Genomic DNA, 22,260 nt, shown 5'->3' with positions numbered 1-22,260 from the left:
TTCCCTTGGGCTAGGGAGGTTGTGCTTAATAGAATTGAACTGATATGACACACACCAAGAGGGGGGTGAATTGGTATAATTAAAAAATTTATTTTGAGAAGCAAAGATACTTTCAAATGGTGAAGAGTAAATATGAAATTTATCAATGAACAATCAAAGTCAGTAGAAACAGAAATGCAAAGGTAAGCAAGAAAAGTATGGAAAACGGTGAAGACACGAATTTATAGTGGTTCAGCTTTCCAAGCTTAGTCCACTACCTTAGCTATCAACTAAGGATTTTTAAAATCAATCTTTACTCTCAAACCCCCTACTCAATACGAGCAGGTCCTCTAGTCCTTGACTAGGGAACTTACAACCTCCCAACTTAATGGGCCCTCTAGCTACCGCTAGGAAAAAATACAGAGAATGAAAATAGAGATTCTAAGAGTACAACTCTTAGTTACAAATTCTCTCTTTAAATGAAGGATCGAGGCTTAAAAATAATAGAACAGTAAAATATCAAAGCCTCTTAAATGAAAATACAGAGAGAAAAGTTAAAAGCTCGATGTAACAGTGAAGGCACGATCGTTCAAGATATTCAATATATTTCAGCAGTCTTCAATGCGTCTTCAACCACCTATTTATAGTTGATGGAGGGCAAGTTGAATTTTTGGACCGTTGTGGGTGGTTGGGCGAGCATTTAATGCGCCAAAAACTAGCCGTTATAAGTTTCTGTGAAATACATAGTTGACAGAGAAAATAGGTTAGTCGACTATCTTTTAATACAAAAATCCCATAGTCGACAGATACAAGAGTATAGTCGACAAATGAGAAAATGTGAAGAAAAATTTGAATTTACAGAACAAAAATAGTCGACAGATGAAATGCCATAGTCGACTATCCTTACTTGATAGTCGACAGATTAAGAAATAGTCGACAGATGCCTCACATAGTCGACAGATCAAATCAGCATAGTCGACTATCCTTATACATAGTCGACTATCCTTAACAGCATAGTCGACTATTCTAAAGCATAGTCAACAGAAAGAAACATATAGTCGACTATCCTTTTGAAAACATAGAAAACTTTAACAAAACCTCATTTTGATCTTTTTGAAAGCAAGTTGAGATTATCAAAAGTATATTTTGAAATAAATATCACTCAACCAAACTCAATGATTCGTTTATAGGATTTCATATCTTGCTTCAAAATTCATGTATTAAAAGTTTGTTTTCTCATTCATATAATCCATACCTTACTTCACAATTCACATATTAAAAGTTATTTTCTCATTTATATAATCCATGCCTTGCTTCATATTATAAAAGTTATTTTCTCATTTATGTAATCTATTTTGTAGAGATTGATTTTCATATAGTCATTAACAAAACCATGTTATTACTAAGAGTAAAATATCAATGCTATTAGCCATAAACACAGTAATGCCTTGCTTACAAGGTTTATAATTAGATAAAATTTGGAGTGAACTTGTTATGTGGTCTGATGCTCCAGTGTCTATGATATGAAAATCTATGGAAAACCTTTGAGAAAATAAGAAGTGACTTGTATTACCTTGTTTTGCCAAGGAAACCATTAGATTGTTGTCTGCACTTTCAGATGCCTTATGCACCTTAGTTTGGCTTAATAGCTGTTATAGAGCCTTCTGTTGATTTGTTGTAAGAGAAATCATAGTTGAATTTCCGTTTTCAACTTCTACTAAGTATGTGGACTGACATTCCTTTTGTTGGTTTCCAATTGGTTGGCTTTCCATGTATCTTCTAATAGGTTTTCCTAGTATGATAGGGTTTATTACAGTGGTCACACCACTGTTTGTCTTCTTGTACCACACCTTTAGTTGTAATTGGAAACTTTCCTCGAGATATATTTAGGGTAGAATTTTGAATTTATATCTTGTTTTTTGAATGATTAGAGGAGGTAGGCAACATCACTTTCTTTCTACTTTCTTCTCTTTTTACTTCAACAAACACTTCTCTCATAGATGGAAAGGGCTTAGTTCCAAGTAATCTGCCTCTTACTTCGTCTAAATTTGAGTTTAGACCATGTAAGAAGTCAAAAGCTCTTTCTTTCTCCAGCATCTTGTTATACTTTCTTCCATCCACAGAGCACTCCCATTTAATCTCATAGAAGAGATCCATCTCCTGCCATAGTTTAGTCAAGGTGTTATAATACTCAATAACAAAGTTATTACCTTGCTTTGTAGTGCGAATGATAAATTGGACTTGAAAACTTTGGGCTCTGTTTTCAAGATCTGAGTAAATCTCTTTAACAGCCTTCCAAATCTCACTAGCTATCTTGTAGAATAAATAATTTCTTCCAATCTTGGGTTCCATAGAGTTTACTAGCCAAGTCATAACCATAACATTCTCAACTTCCCATACTCCATAAATTGTTGACTCGGTGCTTGGTTTTGTAATATCTCTTGTTAGATAGCCTACTTTACCTTTCCCTCGAACTACCAACATAATTGATTGGGACTACTCTCGAAAGTTGGTTCCATTTAGCTCGTGTAGAGTAATTTGGAGTGAATAACTATCAAGAACAATGGGAGTAATTGGAACTTGATAGTTCTTCATTGGAAGAGGATTAGTGGTTGAGGTCTTGCTTGCTGTTGGAATCTGAGCCATTGTGTGAGGCTAAGAGTCCTTTCTGAAATAGAACTCTAGCTACAGGGTGCCATAAGAACGTGGCTCTGATACCATGAAGAAACTAGGTAAAAGAATTAGGGAAAACCACTATAACTGAATTCATTGATCTAGAAAATATATATATACACAAAAGTCCTAAAACTTTTTAAAAAAATGCTATAAAAACTCTTAATTTTCCTCCTAACAATTCTCCTATTTTATAGGAGTAGATTGCGACACTTTGTTATCTACTTTACAGATCTAATCCAATAATGATTAGAATAACTTAAGAATTATTTTTTCTGTTTGAACTCCTTAACTACACGAGATTGCTAATTGAGCCTCTTACGGTTCCTTAACTTCCTCCAATAGATTCCAACACACATGTGACATTATTATATTCTTGATTTGTTTTGCGACAATTATAATGTTGTGAAATTATATGCTAACTAATGGATTGTCATGTCTCTTAATCAGTTACCATGACTACTATAACCAAGTGTATAATTGCAGAACTGAATAAGGGTGAAAAGTTGTCTGGAGGTAATTATGACATGTGGCATCGAAATGTGCAATTTATACTAGAGGAATTCGAAGCTACAGAGACTTTGAAAAATGTCATGGTTCAGCTTGATGATGGGAATACGACCCAATATCAGAGAGATCTAGAGGCATATAATGCATGGAAAAAAAAACACCCTAGCTCACATTACATTGCTAAGTTGTATGCAAGATAACATTCTTTGTCAATTTGAACATCATGAAACTACTAGAGATTTGTGTAATGCCATAAAAGAAAGATATGGTAATACATCGTTGTCAAAACAAATGATTCTTACAATCAAATTTGACATTCATAAGATACATCCAAATCATAACATGAGATAACATCTCAAGGCGATGTCAAAGATGATTAGAGAACTCCAATCAATGGGACACAATCTCACAAACAAGCAGCAGGTTCAGGCTGTTATAAGATATCTCCTTACTACTTGGGAATATATGAAAGTGAATATGATGCATAATGATAACATTAAAACATTTGATGATATAACAGTCATTTGGAGTTGGAAGATGAGCATCTCTAGGCTGTTGAAATTCCTAATCAAGCATATGTTGCTGAGTTAGTCTCCAAGAAGTCCTCTCACAAAAAATAGTGGGAAGGAAAAGGTTCTCAAGGCAAAAAGGCTAAAAAATTAGACGAGGATAAACCTAAGGCCAACTCGTGCCAAAGAGGCAAGCGAGGTGGGAATAAGGACAACTTGAAAGTAAAATGCTACAATTGTGGTCAAAGTGGCTATTTTGCTTGGGATTGTGCTAAGTAAAAAAAGGTAGTGTTTCATTCCACTCATGTTGCTTTTGTCTCTAGTTGTGTCATGATGGTTGACTTTTGTACTTTTGAGGATTATACACTCAACAGCAACTGACCACGTAGTTAGAGACCGTGGAGATTTTGTGGAATATCGTCGGATACTCGAGAACTCAAGATGGATATTCGTGGGGAATAATGTAAGAGTCGAGGTCAAGGACATTGGTATAGGCACAAACACTTGTCAACTTCAACTTCGTGGTGGACAAACTCTACTTCTTCATGATGTCTTTTTTGCTCCAAATTTTTGATGAATTTAATTTATGTTATAGTTCTTCTTAGTTTAGGTTTTAGATTAAATTTCTTCAGTACTAGTACATATTTGTTTTTAGAAACGATTTACTATGGTTTTGCTTTTCGTTTCAATGGTTTTACAGTTATGAATTGTGATTTTAGTAATTATAATCAAGCAGGTTCCTTTGTTACATTTCATGAAAATATGGATATAAATGTGAATGTTTGGCATGCTAGGTTAGGTCATATTGGGCAAGAAAAGATGAATAGGCTAACTCGAGAAGGCCATTTAGGCCTACTCACTAAAATTGACTTGCCCACATGTGAACATTGCTTAGCTGGTAAAATAATTAGAAAACTATTTGGAAAAGGAAACATATTTGATTTTCCATTACAGCTTATCCACTTTGACATCTGTGGTCCAATGAGTGAGGATGAGGTAGAGGCCTCATATTTCATCACATTTATAGATGATTTTACGCACTATAGATATGTTTATTTGATTTCTTACAAATCTAAAGCATTGGAATGCTTCAAACGATACACAACTTTAGTGGATAATCGAATAGAAAAAATGATCAAAACTTTACGAATTGATCATGGGTGTGAATATCTATCCAACCTCTTTTGAGAGTTATGTGATGAAAAAGGAATTGAGAGACAATTGACTCTCTCATATACTTTGCAACAAAATGGCATTGCTTAGAGAAGGAACATAACCCTTTTGAAAATGGTTAGGTTCATGACAGTGCAAACAAATTTGTTAATTTTGTATTGGGAAGATGCATTATTGATTGCTCCCTAGATACTTAATCGAGTGCCCTCCAAATTAGTGAATAATACTCCTTATGAGTTATGGACAAGAAAAAAGACTGACCTAACGAATCTAAGACCCTGGGGGTCAGCAACGTTTGTTCACAACCTTTCTCACAATTTTGGAAAATTGGGATTGAGGAGTAAAAAGTTTATCTTTGTGAGACACTCAAAATGCTCCAAAGAATATGTATTCGTTGGAGAAAATGAAGATGGGAGTATTACTGGAATTGAATCATGAGATGCTACATTTTTGGAAAATGATGTTCCCAAAAAGGGTGAGGCCGATAAGGATTCCCAACTATATGAGTTAGGAGATGTTGAACCAAGTGTACCTCCAATTGGATATAATGAGTAGTCCAATACAACATCTCAAACTCTTAATCCAAGTAGGAGAAACCACACGAGTCAATTCCTCAGAAGGAATTAGTAAGAAAGAATAGTTGAAAAAGCATTTCTCATCGTCGTTTTGAGATTGAAGGGTAAGCTTTCATGGTAACTCCTCATGACCTTGATGAGCCTAACAACTTTGAACATACTATGAAATCCCCGAATAAGGAAAAATGGATGAGTGCAATGGAAGATGAAATGGAGTCTATGAAATCAAACTATGTCTGGAACTTGGTTGATCTTCCACCTAATCGTAGAGCCATTGGTAATAAATGGGTCTTAAGGATCAAACAGAAGGTAGATGGGATAATAGACATATTTTGAGCTCATCTTGTTGCAAAAGACTATACACAACAAGAAAACATAAACTATGAAGAAAGATTTTTTCTTGTTGTAAGGATAACGTCTATACATTTGATTCTAGCTATCGTTGCACATATGGACCTTGAATTACATCAAATAGATGTAAAAGCTGCTTTCCTTTATGGAGAATTAAAGGAGAAAATCTACATGGAACAACTTGTAGGTTTCATCAAAAAGGGCTAAGAAGCAAATGTTTGCAAATTAAGAAAATCTATCTATGGTCTTAAGTAGTCTTCTCGACAATGGTATATACAATTCCATCAAGCAATTGTTGCTAATGGATTTGTAATGATTCACAAGATCACTGTGTTCATGTCAAAAGGTCAAAAGATTTCTTTGTGATTTTAACATTATATGTGGACGATATCTTATTGGCTGGAAATAATAAAGAGTTTGTCTTAAATATTAAAAGTTGGTTGGGTTCCAATTTTGAGATTAAGGATATGGGTAAGACTGCTTATATTCTTGGAGTTAAGATCCATAGGGATCGTTCAAGAAAACTCCTAGCGTTGTCTCATGAATCTTACATTAAAAAAATTCTTGATCGATTCAATATGAGTAGATGTAAACCCATAGACACTCCAATAGCTAAGGGACAAACTTTAACCCTAAAAATGTGTCCCTTGACTCTAACATAGAAAGCTCAAATGAAAAACACACCATACTAAAGTGCCATTGGAAGTTTGATGTATGCCATGATATGCACCAGACCAGATATTTGTTATGCAGTCGGATTGATAAGTAGGTACCAATCAAATCTAGAAGCAAGCACTGTAGCATAGTCAAAAGAATCCTTGCATACCTAAGAGGAACTGCAAACTATTGCCTCTATTACCAATGAGGACATATGCATTTAACTGGCTACACAGATGTCAACTAGGGTGGAGATTTGGATGAACACAAATCAACTTTAGGATATGTGTTTTTGCTTAGTTGAGGTGCTATATCTTAGAGTAGTGAGAAACAAACATGCACAACTCTGTCAACAATGGAAGCTGAATTCGTCGCATGTTTAATTGCAATATAAGTAGTAGTGTGGTTAAGGAGATTTCTAATTGACCTTGGGGTAACTCCTAACACTACAAGACTTGTTACATTCTACTGCAATAGTCAAGCTTCGATTGCATATTCTAAAGATTTGAAATATCACAGCAAACCCAAACACATTAAAACAAAGTATAACTTTGTGAGAGACATTGCAACACAAAAGGAAGTGGTGTTACAAGATATCTCTACACATATGATGGTTGTTGATCCTCTTACAAAGCCTATCACCAGGGATTCCTATAGAGATCATGCTAGATCTTTAGGTTTACATAGATTGTAATTCATCTCCTTATTGCATATGTGACTTTTTATTAAAATATTGTCTAATTGTTTTTCTATTGTGTTTGGACTAAAAGAATTAAAGGCTAGCATAAGTATGTAAATCAGACAAGGATTGGTTCCCTCACACGAATGATCAACTCTATCACTTTAGTAGTGAATAGAGATGAAACACAATATTTTTGGGAGCAAATATACTGGAGTATACTATACACATAATATTGGTGTCGCCTTGGATTGTTATCAGGATAAGGCTATTTTTTGTAACGACTGAATATGATAATTCCACAATCATGCAAGTCTGATTTGAGCAGGATCTAGTGCATAGTGGGAGGTGCAATTGAAAAGAGATCCATATAGTGATGGGAGTGGCATACGCTCATTAGTAGAAGGAATATCGTTAGATCATCTAATTCATACTACATGTGCTTATAAGTTCGACCAATAAGGAAAATGAGTACAAATTGAGACATCCCTCTTTCTCACTGTGTAAGCCCCTTGAGACATTTTTTGTGAATATCTTATATTGTGCCTTTGGAATTATTAACTATATTATGAAGTAATGGATCAGTAAATGCTACTTTGGTATGTTTCCTATAGTTGTGGAAAAATTCAACTCATGGAACATTTATGGGAAAGCAATTTATCCAAAATGGACTAATATGAATACAAAAAGAAGACTTAATTGTTTTAGTGAATATTTGTATTCTTTGACTAGAATATTGTGATATTTGAACAATTGTAAATACATATATATGAAGTAATAATTTTTCATAAAGGAAATGAGATAATGTTAAGTTAGGGCATAACGAGATAGTTCATCAAAATGGAGTTGAATGCTCTCTGATGAATATTTATATTTTTCTCAATTATATTTCACGAGTCACACGACCTATTTTATTGTATGAAGCTCTAATATGATAAAAAGAGATTATACTAATACTTTGGATATTAGTTGACTCATCATGCTCGAGTGGGAGATATAGATAAATATAATAATAATTCATAATTATTAATTAATATTTTAAAGTAATCAAGATAGTCAATCTGATTAGAAATAATTAAAATAAGATGAGATAAACTATCATCTTAAAATAAATAAAATTATCTCTAAGTAAGATAATTTCGAAATTAGAATTTCGGTTAATTTTTATCTCTTAAACCTTATCGGTTAAGGTTTTCTCCTCTATAAATAAAAGTCCCTGCATAAGGTTTGAGACACAAAAAATTACTAAGCATCATATATTGTGAATATTATTAGAGAAGAGTGGATATTTGAATTGTGACTTGAGTGCACTTTTCGTCTTCTCTTCTGATTGTACATTTGACTTGAAAGTTTGAAAAGACTCATGGTATGATAAGTTTGAAAAATCTGAAATTTTTTAGATTAATTACGTATATATCTTTGTGATATTTACGATTTATACATAGATAAGCAAACACTTGAAAACTAATTAAAAGGATTTACAGACAAACTACATGCCCAAACTGGATCTTTATTCTATCTTCAAGCTCACTAACCATGGCTAGAGGTGATGAAGACACAGCCATTGAAGCAGCAGCTCTTGTTAATATCATCGATATTCGTAACAGTCGACTGGATGCTCAGTCACCGGTTCACATTCTTTCTTGCTCCTCTGGAGTGGCTTCTCCGGCAGGCAGTTTCGTCGATCATCAAAGGCGACGTGCCTTGATGTCAAGTTCCTGCAGATGCCCTCTTCCTCACAGAAGAAGTTGTAAGAGATGGTGAGGTTTGCCAGGTTTGGCAGAGTGCATACTCCTTCTGGCACTGTTCCACTCATCTTGTTGTGAGCCAAATTCAGCAGCTCCAAGTGAGCTAGCCCTGCAATGCTGTAAGGGATTGGACCAAGCAGCTTGTTGTGGCTCACATCAAGCAGTCTCAATTTGTAGAGGAATCCCACCTCTTGTGGCAAGCATCCAGACAAACTAGTATTGATGAGAAGCAGTTCCTCCAGCGTATCGGCGAAATTGGCTATGGTTGGTGAGAGGCAGCCTCCAAAGTTGTTGTTGGCAAAGACCAAGACAGTGGCTGAACTTTTGGTGAAGCTTGCTGGAATCACAGAGGTGAAGCGGTTGTTGTTGAGGAATATCGCGTCATTAATGGCTCGGCTGAAGAGGGCAGAAGGAACTGGCCCTTCAAATTCGTTGTACCGAAGGTCGAGGTATCGAAGAGTTGGGAGAGAGATCACAACTTGAGGGAAAGGGCCTGCAAATCTGTTGTTGCTGACGTCAAGCTCAAAGAGGAGGCTCATGTTTGCTAAGCTCTGTGGGATGGATCCACAGAACCGGTTGCTGTTGAGGTGGAGAAGGGCGAGGTCGGAGAGGAGGCCGATTTCGTCAGGGAGGAGGCCGGCTATGTCAGCCGAGTTTAGGTCAATACCTGCAACTGTGGTGGTTTTGGTGCCGGGATACGGTGCACAGTATACACCGGTGTAGTTGCAGACGGATGGACCTACCCAGTTGGTAGTGAAGTTTTTGGGGTCAGAGATGATTAGGCGCTTCCATGCCTGGAGGGCAATGTAGGCCTGGTGGAGCTTCGGGTTGGAGACGTGGGAGGAGCTGTGGCGGTGTTGGTGGTGGGCGGTGGAGGAGCTGTGGTGGGCGTGCTTGGCTGCCAGGTTGTTGTGGAAGGAAGAGAGGTGGAGGAGGAGGAGAAACAAGGCAGTGGTGGTGAGGATGGAAGAAGAGTATGAAGTAGCCATATTGCATTGCTATGTGAAAGTGAACTAGCAAATTGTCCGCTTTTGTAAGGAGCTCTTTCCTTTTCAAATCAAACCCTCCCAGTCTCCTTAGCCATCATGCTGTTCATGCCCATTGAAACACTTTGATTTCCTCTGCAGATTTTAACATCCGAGCGAACTGTTACAACGACCTGTTACAGCGACTGTTAACCGTTACGAATGGTCTCAAGAGGGTTTTCGTTGTCAGGCTGCAGTGGGAGATGGTTTAAAGTAAAACTGCATCAACTGGGAGGGAGGGAGGGAGGGAGCTCAATCTCAAAGTTGAAGTGTAGGAGGAGAAGACGATGGCCATGAAAAGGACCCAACTCCTTTCGGGTAGTTTTCGCAGTGGTTTCGAGTGGCGATGGAGAAAGAGAGGGTTTCCTTGAAACCTAAGGGATAAGTAAAACAATGTGTGTTTGTAGACAGTTGCCTTTTGAGTGGGGTGAACGGGTGATGATCAGATCAAGTTCCCCAGAAGAACCTTCCAGTTCATGGCATTTGGAAGGTTACTCTCTCAATACCCTGAAAACACGCGCTTCCTGTCTAATCACCAAGGAAAATTGAACTGCACATCTGTAAATGTTCACTTCAGAGATGGAGAAAGGTTATGGAAATTGGTAATTAAATATGAAATTTCACTAGTTCATGATCCACGTTAGCCTATTCATAAAGGGGATCTCCGGAAAAATTATAACCATGACCAAATAAAAATCCCAATCCATTAACAGAGAGCCATATTATTAATGCCTAATGATAGTTTTTCTGTCTTGATTTTTTTTTTTTTTATAACCTTATATCTTTTGTCGTAGTAACTCATATTATACTTGCTTGTCAAATCATCTAAAATTTGATATTATACATGCATCGTCCTACAAAAATTTCACTTCTATCGCCCACCACCACCACCACCACCTGCACCGCCCAACAAAGCCCAGATTGCACCAAAATCCATTGCAGGCCTAAAAACTCTACTTTTTAGTTTTTAAGTCCAGGAATCACCAGAGTCCGCCATGTTGGGCTGGGTTTTCTCATTTGTGGATGAGTCAGTAGTTTTTACTTAATTATTAATTAAGTAAAGTAAAGTTTATATGAGTTAGGTTTATATGAAAATCTTAGGGGTATTTTTGTTCTAAAAATATCAAGTATTAAAGGGTATTAAACCCTTCTAATGTGGCAACCCTACTCAAAGAAAAATGTGAAGAAAAGTGCAAAAATTAGAAAAAAGATGTGCAGTCCAGTTTTGATCAAGGAGGTGTTTGGGATTGGATCTGTGGTCTGATTTGATTGAAATTTGATCAGCATGTTCACAACTTAAGACTCTACAATTTGAACGGTGCAGATCAATTTTGGAGCTCTCTAGTAACAAGTTTCTATAATAGTTGTCATAGTAATTTAATTTTGATCAAGAGAAGACTTTCGTATATTCCCATTATTTATTTGATAGCAAAAATTTTGAGGAACTTTAGTCTTTTAATTCTTCTCTCTTGTATTGAGAGATCTTCCCGTAAAATTTTAATATTATTATTAATTAATTATTACACTTAGTTTATATTATTCTATATCTAGTTAATTTAACTTCTACTATATTCAGACAAAAAGAGAAAAAGAGAGAACAAAATATGAGTATCTCTCTATTAAGTTAATGATTTGAGGTGCTTTTCTCCCAACAGGCCATGCCATTCCATTCCATTTCACCACCAGCCAAGAAGTGACCAACGAGACATCAGGTCAAGATCAAGCAGACGTACCATGATCCAGAAAATAAGTTTAAAAAGTGGTCAGTTTATAAGCAGAGGCTCTGACGAACCCATGTTGTACAAAAACAAACTGGTTCCAAGATCCAATTTTGAACCCGACTTGTGACCCAAAAATATCATCCGATGATAATAAACATAGCAGTAAAAAGGTACTAAATATACAAGGTAATGAAGCAACAGGGCAACCACGCCCAACACCCGTGATGAACAATCCAAAAACATTAATCATAAAAGCATTTGGTTGACGCATTACAGAAACCGCTCCAGACAACATTTTCCAACTAAAGCACGGTTGTGAAATTTAAAACCGTCAAATTATTTCTCACAAAACAGCCGGAAAAAACTACGGTGGTCTAGTGCATGAAGCACGGAGGAGGCATCAAATGAAGGTTCAAGTAGGTATTCTGGTCTATATAACTCATGAAATTCCTAACATACTCGGAGAAACATAAAAGGCACCATGTGTTTTCTTGACAAAATTATTCAAAAACAGAACACCTAAATAGTGTCATATTTCATCATCATCATCATTTGATTTGGTATTTAGCCACCACCAGATCCATATTTCTTGCCAAAAGCAAGGACCTGCAACTTGTCGTAACCAGCAAGCACACCAGCTCCCGCAACAGCACGCAAGATATTTGCTCCGGCACCCTTGAAGAGCGATTTTGAACCTTCATTCTTCAAGATTTGATTAAATGCATCCAGGGAGCTCTTGTACTTGACAGCTTCTCCTGAGGTCATCATCATCCTTCTACGCACGGTGTCAATTGGGTAAGAGGCCAAACCAGCACCAATGGTAATCCCCCATCCCAGCAGGAAACTTGCCAAAAAACTATCCTGCAGATATTAACCGCATGTATATAAGTGTTGTGCAACGGGAAGCTACAAGCAGTAACTTAATAAGTGAGAAAAGAAGAGCCGGGGCCACAGCTCAAGCTAGACATTGGTTGAATTGCCCTTTGACAAGAAGATTCATTCAGACAGCCAAGGCAAAGTCAAGAAGGCAGGAGAACAAAATTATTACAAACTAGTACTTAGAGGTGAAACGGCAGATAAACAAATAGTTCAGCCGGCCTCAATATATTGCCAAAAAAACCAAATAGGATTACCAACACCCCCTCTGGTCAGTTCACAATTCTAAAATATTCAACTCTGTTTATAATGACCCAGTATATAAGATCGCATGTTTCTCTTATTTTACATGGCTGGTACTTCAGAAGGGAAACATACTGGAAGATATAGATCAACTCTAAAACAAGATGGATCACATATAAACCAGAATAGTTAGTTACCTGCAACTGGCCAACCAGAACCACAGGTTTCAAGGAATCATACATCCCAAAGTAGAGCCCGCGGTAAACAATAATTCCCACACATGAAATGTTGAACCCACGATAAAGACCAGCAACACCATCAGATTTGAGAGTTTTCTTGTAAACATCAATTAAACCATTAAACTGCCGTTCACCACCCGTCTTAGCAGCCTTAGCATCATTTGCCAGGCGTGTCCGAGCATAATCCAGAGAATAAACAAACAGGAGAGATGAAGCACCAGCAGCACCACCTGATGCCAAGTTCCCAGCAAACCACTTCCAGTAACCATCCTTATCCTTCTTGAAATTAAACAGCCTCTTGAAGTAATCTTTGAAAGCAAAGTTCAGGGCCTGAAAACAAAGACAGGTGATAAAACTGAAACCTAAAACAGAATGAATAACCGTATATATATACATATATATGAATGATTGATGGAGTTGCAAATTAGGCCTTCAATAAATAAAGATCTGAGCGTCCAATATCAGATTGACTGAATGGAAAGTTATTATGATATAAAAAACCAAAGTTTTTAATCAGATTAAAGCAAATGGATGGATGAAGCCATTACAGAGATTGGAAAATCTGGACCATATTCAGATTACATATTCTCTCCCAAAAAAAGGATGCCAGAATGTCTTTTTTACCCTCTTCCTTCCATGGTGGGCCCGGCAGGTAAGAGGCAGGAAACAGGAAGAAGCATTTGGGCTATGAAAATACCATAACCATTAAAGGAAATAGATAGATCATAGAATATAGCAGAAAACAAGCTTACCTGGGTTGGAAAATATCTGATAACATTGGCAGTGTTCCCTCTCCAAAGAGCGATAACACCTTCATCCTTCATGGTTCTGGCAAAGCAGTCACTAATTCCCTTGTATGGTTCAGACAGCCTTCCAGTTTTGAGCATCTCATCCTGATTCTGAATTAAGAGCTTGACTCTCTCTATTGGAGCAGCAGCAGTCTTGGATACAGCAGCAGAAACTCCTCCCATGAGGAAGTCCACCATAAAGCCGCCAAAACCTTTCTCTGCTGGAGCTTGCACAAAAACAGGGGACAGTGGTGATACAGATTCCAGGCCATTGCCATAACATGATGGAATCAAAGGTCGCTGAAGACCTCTATTCACATATGCACCGGTCAAATTGTGTAGACCAGCATTCCTGTTGTGCAAGTTGGGAGAAATTTGAGACAATAAATAAGATTGTCCATGTATCTTCTGAATTACTGATGGATGATGTGATCCATCTGCCATATTTGCAGCTCAATGTGGTGACCTGCAGACAAGAACTGACATTGATTGTGTGGAAGAATAAAATAAAGCACAATAACATATGACACAAAATAGTCAACATACTAAACATGAGAAAAAGCATTATTAGTATAACAATTTTGACAATTACAAAATTGATGCAAGAATGCAAGAGGAAATCCAAAGAAACACAACAAATGCCTGGTCAATGACAAAGTACATAAGATTATTGTGAGATGTACTTCTCTTTCAGGTACAATTGAGCAATATCAAAAGCATATCTAGTTATTTTGTCAATGGTCATTACAAGGAAAAATGATTATAAAATTACACATGCACCCATTGTCCAGATCTTGCCATGAAAAATAAGACAGTATAAACAAAAAAAAAAAAATCCTCCTAGGAGTAAAATCAGACTTTTTATCACCTAGCAAAAAAAAAAACTCTTTTAATCCTGTTAATCTCTTTAAGTATTTCCTCTTCAAAATATGTTTCTCTCGAAGAAGTTCTATACCTCAAAGGTAAGGTAAATACCAGGCAGGTCAGTATTGGTGTCACCTGCTCTAATACAAAATAAACCTGAAGTGAGATTAGTGACCAGGATATAAGAAAAAAGCACCGCCAAGAATATAAGAAAAAAGCTACACCATAATCCATGATTTCCCAAAACAAGAGCCCCAACCAAAAATTTGTATCTTAAAACAAAGTATTGCTAACAAAAAAATGAGTTCATAACCAAATAAATGATCTCAATAAAGGTTAAATAAGATGCGCATTGCCTCATAAGGTTATTCTTTTTAAAGCCACATAAGGAAAATACCAATAATGGTTTCAACAAGTTTAACAAGCTTAACATAAATACCTAATTGCACCAACAAAAAGCAGTGCTGGGAACATAAGGGATGTTACAAGAATGAAAACAGAATAGTCAAAACATCAACAGTAAAAACATGGTGGCTGCTCAGGCTTAGGATAAACCAATGGCAGTGAAGAAGTCAAAATACCAAGAAAACATGGTTGCTGCGCAGCCCATCATTCAATTTATGTCTGTATTTGAACCCTGAGCTTTTTTTACATGTAAACCATAAAATACAGGAACATCGAGCCCATATATATTTTTCTTCATTTCAACTGTATTCTATTTGCACATCACAAAAGTTTTTCAAACCATCAAATTTCAAGCAACAAGCCCAATATAATTTATTCTGTTGGAAGAAGGCCAGGAAAAGATAAATGGAAGTAGGTATCTACTTGTGACCAGGTATCACTCACTACCTAGGAAAATAAGAACATGATTTTAATGACCAGGATACAACAGAGTACTCTTAAAATGGACGATATTGCAAAGTCAACGCCTTTGACATTAGTAAAACACTTCCCACAATTTTGCGAAAACGCTGATGGCACAATTTTCTCTAGTTGAATTGTCCCATGTTCCCACAATAAGATTTGAAATTGAAATGATAAACTAACTTGCACAACTACTGAACATATACTCTTTGATTGAGAATCTTTTTCTGCCATAACAAAACCACCCACAGTTGAACGAGAAACCACCAAGCTCAGATAAAAACATAAGAGTTCTACAATAGTCTACCTAAAGAGCTATCAGATCTGGGGAAAAAATCCACACATTCACTAACCACATACCATTGCAACTAAAAACAAAATAATGATTTCTCCCAATCGATTACATCACGGAGTAACTCAAACAACACTACGAATGCCGTATTTAGCATGAGAAAACCAATAGCTAAATACAGTACCGAAATCAAGGCAAGATCACAAAAAGGCTATTCGATTTATGCTCGGATAGTCCATTTCTCAGCTTAGAAAACAAAAACAAACGAAAATCATCCAAAAACCTCAGATCTTTGCCCTAGTGAGTTTACACCCAACTATGCACTTAATCTAGGGCAAAACTTTCTCATCACCATATTTCAGTTTCCTTTGCCGGATTGATTTCTCAGAAACCGAACAAGGATTAAAGCAAAGGAGAAAATGAATAGAGATCGAGCAGAAGAAAGAAGGAGATCAAAGAGAAAAAAAAAAAAACCCTAACCTTTTAGAGGTCGCCGAGGAAGTAATGCTCGGCGGGTTCCTGATTGTGAGGATGAGAAACAAGCGCGAGTCGCGCATAAATTTGAGAAGCAAGGGGGCTGCGGGTCTAGGGTTTGCGACTAATTTACGCATTTGACACTACCAGATCTCGATATTACATGTCTGCCACTCGTTGTTGACCAAGCCCACTGGCCCAAACTCCGGCCCACTCAGACCATTGCTCTAATTAAATTTTTTTCCTTGAAAGAAAAGGCAAAACTCAAAAGTGCTCATTTAAAAAATAAAAATAAAAATAAAAATAATTATTAATAGTCATTTGAGATAATATTATTAGCCCTCTAATTCTTAAATTAAGACTATATTGAAGGATTGACTATTTAATTAATCGAGTAACACAAAATTTGAACTCAAAATCTCAAATTTAAGCTAAATAGGTTAATTGAATTGTAATAAAATTAATCTTAAGTTTAAATTGCAACAAATCTATAAATATAGTTAATTTTGACTTACATATTTTTCGACCCAAATTAAGTTATTTAATTGGCCAATGGAACTTCCTCCGTGTGATATTTTTATGGGGAAAAATATAATCATCTGTTGTTTGGGTCAAAGGCGGCGGTCAACTTAGGGTGCCTGAGCACGTATTATTCTGTTACTTTGACGCGCTGCAAGGTGATTGGATAATCCAACTGCATTACTCAAATTTATATATAATAAAATTAAATTACAATTTAAAGTAATCAAAATGACTAATTTTTTTATTTTATTCAGTTGGGGTGTCCATGTTTTGCCAAACTAATCCCAGGGGTGGGTGACCTTCTCTCTTAATATATCTCATGGTAAATCTGGATACAGACACAATTTAAATACACTCAAAACTAAAAATAACTAAATTTTATTTCACACAATCGCTATAAGGAAAACTTATTATGAAACTAAGAATATGGCTTTTGGAGAATGTTTTATATTTTTCATCTCTAATTTTTATTTTTATTTTTATTAAATATAAAATTAGATTTAGATTTTAAAAAATAAGAAAATACATTTAAAATTATATTATTTTTACTTGAGAGTCACAACCACCAATTTTTTAAGAGAAGAATAAAATTGGACTTCAAACGATAACGACGAATTTTTAATGATCAGCTTTAAAGGAGATGTGTTCAGACATTATCAAACTAAAATAGTTGTAAATGTTTAAAGAAGATGAAGGAATATTTTTTTGTACAAGTAAATAAATTTTAAGACATCTTGACTTTATCTGTTTTAATGTCAAATATTTTAAATTATTACCAAATAAATTGAATATTGAATTTACCAAACAAATTGATGATGGTTTAGGGACTAATCACCACATGTTACCTTGGAATCTCGATTTGAAGTAGCAATCTCGATAATTGTACTTGCAAAATAAACACACCATCTTGTCAACTTTGAGAATTATTTCTCGAAAGCTACATTTGCAAGAAAATGAGGTGAGAGTGGTCTCCTAATTTGACTTTTGATGCTTAAATTAGTAATGTCATTAAAAAAATAATGAATTTACTTGAAAGAGACGAGTTATTAGAAATTATTCTCAAGATCATTAAATGCTCGAGATTTTTTTTAAGATTCTCAAGTTTAACTGTTATTAGATAGTAAATTTTTTTATTTAAATTTAAATGAGAAGATTTATCAAAATTGACCTAAATCTCTTCAAATTGAGATATACAAAGTAGATTTAAGTTAAACCTTTAAATCTTAATTTAGGTCCAAAAAAAAAAAAAATACATGTCATCTTCATATGGGCCTGAATTTTGGACGGCAGACAAAGTTGAATTGGTTTCTTAAAGGAGTATTTTAGTAATTTTGCACTATCACGCCCCAACAATAACCCATAAATTAAAAAAAAAAATAGGTAAAGCAAGATAGTTTAACAAATTCTAATGATCTTGAAAAATGAAAAATATTTATCGTTCTTATATTTGTGATTGTGTTAGGGGTCGAAACCTGTTTGATAGATTCCCTAATTTATCTCTCTTGTTAAAATCGTGACGAATAGTAGGGGTGTTCGTAATATGTGTTAATAAAAAAAATAAATAACTTTAGAATAAAAAACTTATCCAAATTATATTTAAGTAATCATCACCAAATCATTATCCACTCTCAATTATAATTGGACGTCTCACTATATTTTCCCATGAATTATATTTATATTTAATAGACAGCGATTATAAATTTTTATAAAACTCTCTCAAAATACGTTACACTTTTCTCTCTTTATTGATTTTATTTACTTGGCATTTTAAATCTTAAGAGAATAAAAATTAACTCCAAGGTCAAATAATAAGACTAACACGACGAGTCAATGATAATGATCTAAAGAGGACACTTAATCTCAAGTCAGGGGTAAAAAAATAATTTATCTGGAATTATGATAATTAATCCAATACATTATCTTAAATCTAGAATAAGGCATCGAGACACGACAAAACTATAAGTATTAAGGAAAATGCTACTTTGTCCAAATGTGATTAATGTATGGGATGATCGAAGGTGTCAAAATGACAAAATTACATTTACCCAGAGAAAATGTTTCTGCTTCCTTTCCATGGCCTCTTCCTCTCTCTTCTCTCTCTCATTCCCATGGCTGCCTCGTCGTCATCGCCTCACTGTTGCATCGCCTTGCCGCAACGCTGCTGTCACCTCGCGATGAAGCCCAATCGCTTTATTTGGGATAAAGCTCGATCAAGTAGTCTAATCAGACTTCATCCCAGATGAAGTCCGATAGGTCATCTTGTGCATCATCCACGTTCAGGCAATGTAGCAAAGTCCCTATAATGTAAAGTGTCTAGAATAATCTCTTTTATTTCTTTTGCATTTAGGCATTACAACCTCAATTTTTAGGAGAGTTCAAATTTCGGCCATTCTTCAATCTAACCAAAGACACTAGTCAATTTTTATCAAATAAAAAATCGATTGAGCTAACTAGATGTTATTAAGTTGAATGTTATATTTTGTATAACTAATCCTTAGACTTGAATTGACATGGTTGTCTTGTGCGAGATTTGCCATTACGTCGAACCATCTAATTGTGAGATAGGGATATTCATCTATGTGGTTCCGAATTATTAGTGCATGGAGGCACGTGTTCATGGATAGGATCTGTCACCCTGGTTGTTGCCGATAAGGTGAACGTCCTATGTGGTCTACTATTAGTGTGATGAAAAATTCCTTAGCCAAAACAGTATAATTAATCAGGAAAGTGTTTCCTGAAATGTCATTAATTTAGTCATGCTGATAAGATTTGACACATAGTTACTAAGTTTGTGAGTTTATCACACCATGACTCTAGCTTAGTCAAGACGTTGGTGACAGAAAGATTTATATTATACAGTAATTGTCAACTGTAATAGACTCATTTGAAATTAAATTTCATTACCTTCTATATTGTGCTGGATCACTGCTAACGCTTCCCAAGGCCTTTTCGATTATTACTAGTATATGGATAGATTCTCGTGATGTGTCAAGATGTTTAGACCGACGTTAAAAAAGTTTTGGTGATATCTGTTTGCTAGTGGGCATTGAATCTAGAAAGTCACACACTATAAGTGTTAATGACTTGGTTCTTTAAATATTGGCGAATCGGATAGCGATTTTTTCAGAAACAGTTAGGTAAGTCAACTACTTCATCATCGTCGGTTGACAGCTTGAAATGTTCAGGCAATCGACAGGCTGAGGGAGACTGATCAACTGTTTTTGCCGCTTAACCAATTTTAATGGATTACATATGGTAGAAAATTGGAGGGGTTGGTGGCAGAATCGAGGGGTAGAAATTATGAGAGATTGAGATGAGCTACATGGCTTAGCTTCTGTTCTCTACATCTTGTTGCTTTTGCTTCTCTGCATCTTATTGCTTTTGCTCTTGAGAATTTACAGAGCGTAAGTGTTATGCATAAGGAGACATACGAGGGCTGGTGAATCAACGTCCTCAGGCTAGCATAGGACGGTGACCGCAACGTGGTACCAGGTAGCTTGTTAGGTGTGGACAAACTAGGCCTTCCATGGTCAGAAAGATTCGGTCTCAGTGTAGAGACAATTTCTACACTTTATCTAACATTTGGCTACAAGTATGTGTTTTATTGTATTTCATATGATGAAATATTGTATTACTTAAATATCCAAGCTATGTATTGCATGTATATGTATATTTCGCTGTGTGTTTATGATGTGCAAAAATTTAAATTTATCTGCACCACCATACGAGTATTCCAACACTTCTTATTAATGTTGATTGTTCTCGCTTTTTCCATGCCATTAGTATGGCTTGAACTTATCAAAAATGAAATAACCATTGTTTAGAAAAAAAATAGACTGAAGAAACATTTAAACCACGTGGAGAGAGAAAGGAAAGGAAGAAAGATAAGGGGTAAGCATATTAATCAATAGGACTATTCACGTGATCAAGGGATCACCAACGATGTTAGAAGGAAAGGGAATCAAAGATAGTGAAAGGTATGCTAATTTGATACTGTGATTTTGTGTTTTGCTTTTATCGACATTATTTTTTCTTTCATCGATAATGGTTGTGATCATGTTTTAGACAAATCACAATTCTTTCTCTTATTTATTCTCTATCTCTTTGTGTATGTATCTTTTTATTGAAAATCTTCTTTCTATCTCTCTCCCTTTCTCTCTCTATCACACATGCATACATATTCTTCTTGTGTATGCATTTTTTACATTGGAAGTGTTTTTAGATTCCTTTGCTAGGAGAAGGTCATTGCAAAACCCCTTCTCAATCCACCTCCATTTGTATCTCACAAACCCTCTCTAAAAAGGAGATTTTCTTTGAAACCTTGAATTTGTTGAAATTTTTCAAAAGCCCTAACTTACAAAAAGGTGCAATTGGAATTGGAACCTTTATTGTTCAAAAATCCTTAATTTTTCCAAATTCCTTGATTTGCTATAAACCCTATATTGACCTAAAACCTTAATTCTTCATAACCAAAAAATTTTACCCCCTAACTAAATGAAAGCCCCAATTTTTTGAGAAACCCTAATTTTTCATAGCCTTGACTCGATGTAAACCCTAATTTCATCTAAACCCTAATTTTTTTAGAAGCCCTTATTTTGGTCATATTATAGAATAGGGAAACCTTAATTTTGATATAGAGTAACCTTAATTTTTGGAAGACCTTATTAATTACATGGTTAATGAAATTAGGAGAAACCTTAATTTGTTAAAACACTAAATGATCCTGAAACCCTAATTGTTGGACACCCTTATCATGGGTGATTTTCAAAATTGGGGAAACCCAAATTTCTAAAATTAATGTTTCTAAAACCCTGAGGGCCTGTTCTCTTTGTTGTTTTCGGGCCGTTTTCTGTTTTCGATTTTTCAAAACACCCAAAACGCGTTTACTTATCCATTCTCAAAAATGCATTTTTCAAAACACAAAAAAAATTTACACACAAAACTCAAAACAGCAAAATCGCGTTTTGGCCGTTTTCAGTGAAAACCAGCGAAAAATTCCAAAACACGGAAAACGCCTCTCGGTCCTCTTCTCTTCCAGCTCTCTTCTCTCTTCTCCTTCTCTTCAAGCTCGGCCTCTTCTCTTCCAGCTCTCATCTCCCTTCGCTTTCTCTTCAAGCTCGGTCGCCACTGCCATCACTGCCATCCACGCCCGCCACCGCCACGCCCAGATCCATCGTCCATGCCCGCCATCGCCACCGCCACGCCCAGATCTGCCGTCCACGCCATCGCCATCACCATCGCCATCGCCCTCTGCCATTTCTTCATTCCGCCACCACCTCTGCCTTTTCTTCCTTCCGCAACCGCCTCTGCCATTTCTTCCTTCCTTCACCGCCTCATCCAGATCCATCATCCACGCCCGCCACCGCCACGCCTAGATCCGCCGTCCACACCCGCCACAGCCACCGCCCTTTGCCATTTCTTCCTTCCCTCATCGCCTCTGCCATTTCTTCCTTCATTCACCGCCTCACACGACCTCTGCCATTCTTCCTTCCTTA

General features: G+C 36.0%; 2 protein-coding genes across 2 annotated transcripts; both read right to left on the bottom strand.

Annotated features, from left to right (window-relative positions):
- Window positions 1–8,458: 8,458 nt before the first annotated feature.
- LOC127792301 (leucine-rich repeat extensin-like protein 4) lies at window positions 8,459–9,935 on the bottom strand. The gene has a single exon (XM_052322754.1). The coding sequence runs from the start codon at window positions 9,841–9,843 to the stop codon at window positions 8,695–8,697; it is 1,149 nt and encodes a 382-aa protein (XP_052178714.1). The 5' UTR covers window positions 9,844–9,935; the 3' UTR covers window positions 8,459–8,694.
- A 1,890-nt stretch (window positions 9,936–11,825) lies between these two features.
- LOC127792135 (ADP,ATP carrier protein 3, mitochondrial) lies at window positions 11,826–16,364 on the bottom strand. Its single transcript, XM_052322504.1, has 4 exons — window positions 16,250–16,364; window positions 13,711–14,212; window positions 12,917–13,288; window positions 11,826–12,461 (listed from the first exon to the last, which is right to left on the bottom strand). The coding sequence occupies exons 2-4, from the start codon at window positions 14,188–14,190 to the stop codon at window positions 12,165–12,167; spliced, it is 1,149 nt and encodes a 382-aa protein (XP_052178464.1). The 5' UTR covers window positions 14,191–14,212; window positions 16,250–16,364; the 3' UTR covers window positions 11,826–12,164.
- Between the last annotated feature and the right edge of the window lie 5,896 nt (window positions 16,365–22,260).

Source organism: Diospyros lotus, chromosome 15, assembly GCF_014633365.1.
Source record: "Diospyros lotus cultivar Yz01 chromosome 15, ASM1463336v1, whole genome shotgun sequence".
In the NCBI taxonomy this organism is placed as follows: domain Eukaryota; kingdom Viridiplantae; phylum Streptophyta; class Magnoliopsida; order Ericales; family Ebenaceae; genus Diospyros; species Diospyros lotus.
This window is presented reverse-complemented; position numbering and strand designations above follow the sequence as displayed.

What these genes read in the sequence shown, in the direction of transcription:
- LOC127792301 (XM_052322754.1), bottom strand. Translation starts at nt 9,843, where the DNA reads ATGGCTACTTCATACTCTTCTTCCATCCTCACCACCACTGCCTTGTTT.
- LOC127792135 (XM_052322504.1), bottom strand. Translation starts at nt 14,190, where the DNA reads ATGGCAGATGGATCACATCATCCATCAGTAATTCAGAAGATACATGGA. An exon ending in TCAGATATTTTCCAACCCAG is followed by an intron (nt 13,289 to 13,710) that starts GTAAGCTTGTTT and finishes CTTTGTTTTCAG; the next exon opens with GCCCTGAACTTTGCTTTCAA. An exon ending in TTCTGGTTGGCCAGTTGCAG is followed by an intron (nt 12,462 to 12,916) that starts GTAACTAACTAT and finishes TAATATCTGCAG; the next exon opens with GATAGTTTTTTGGCAAGTTT.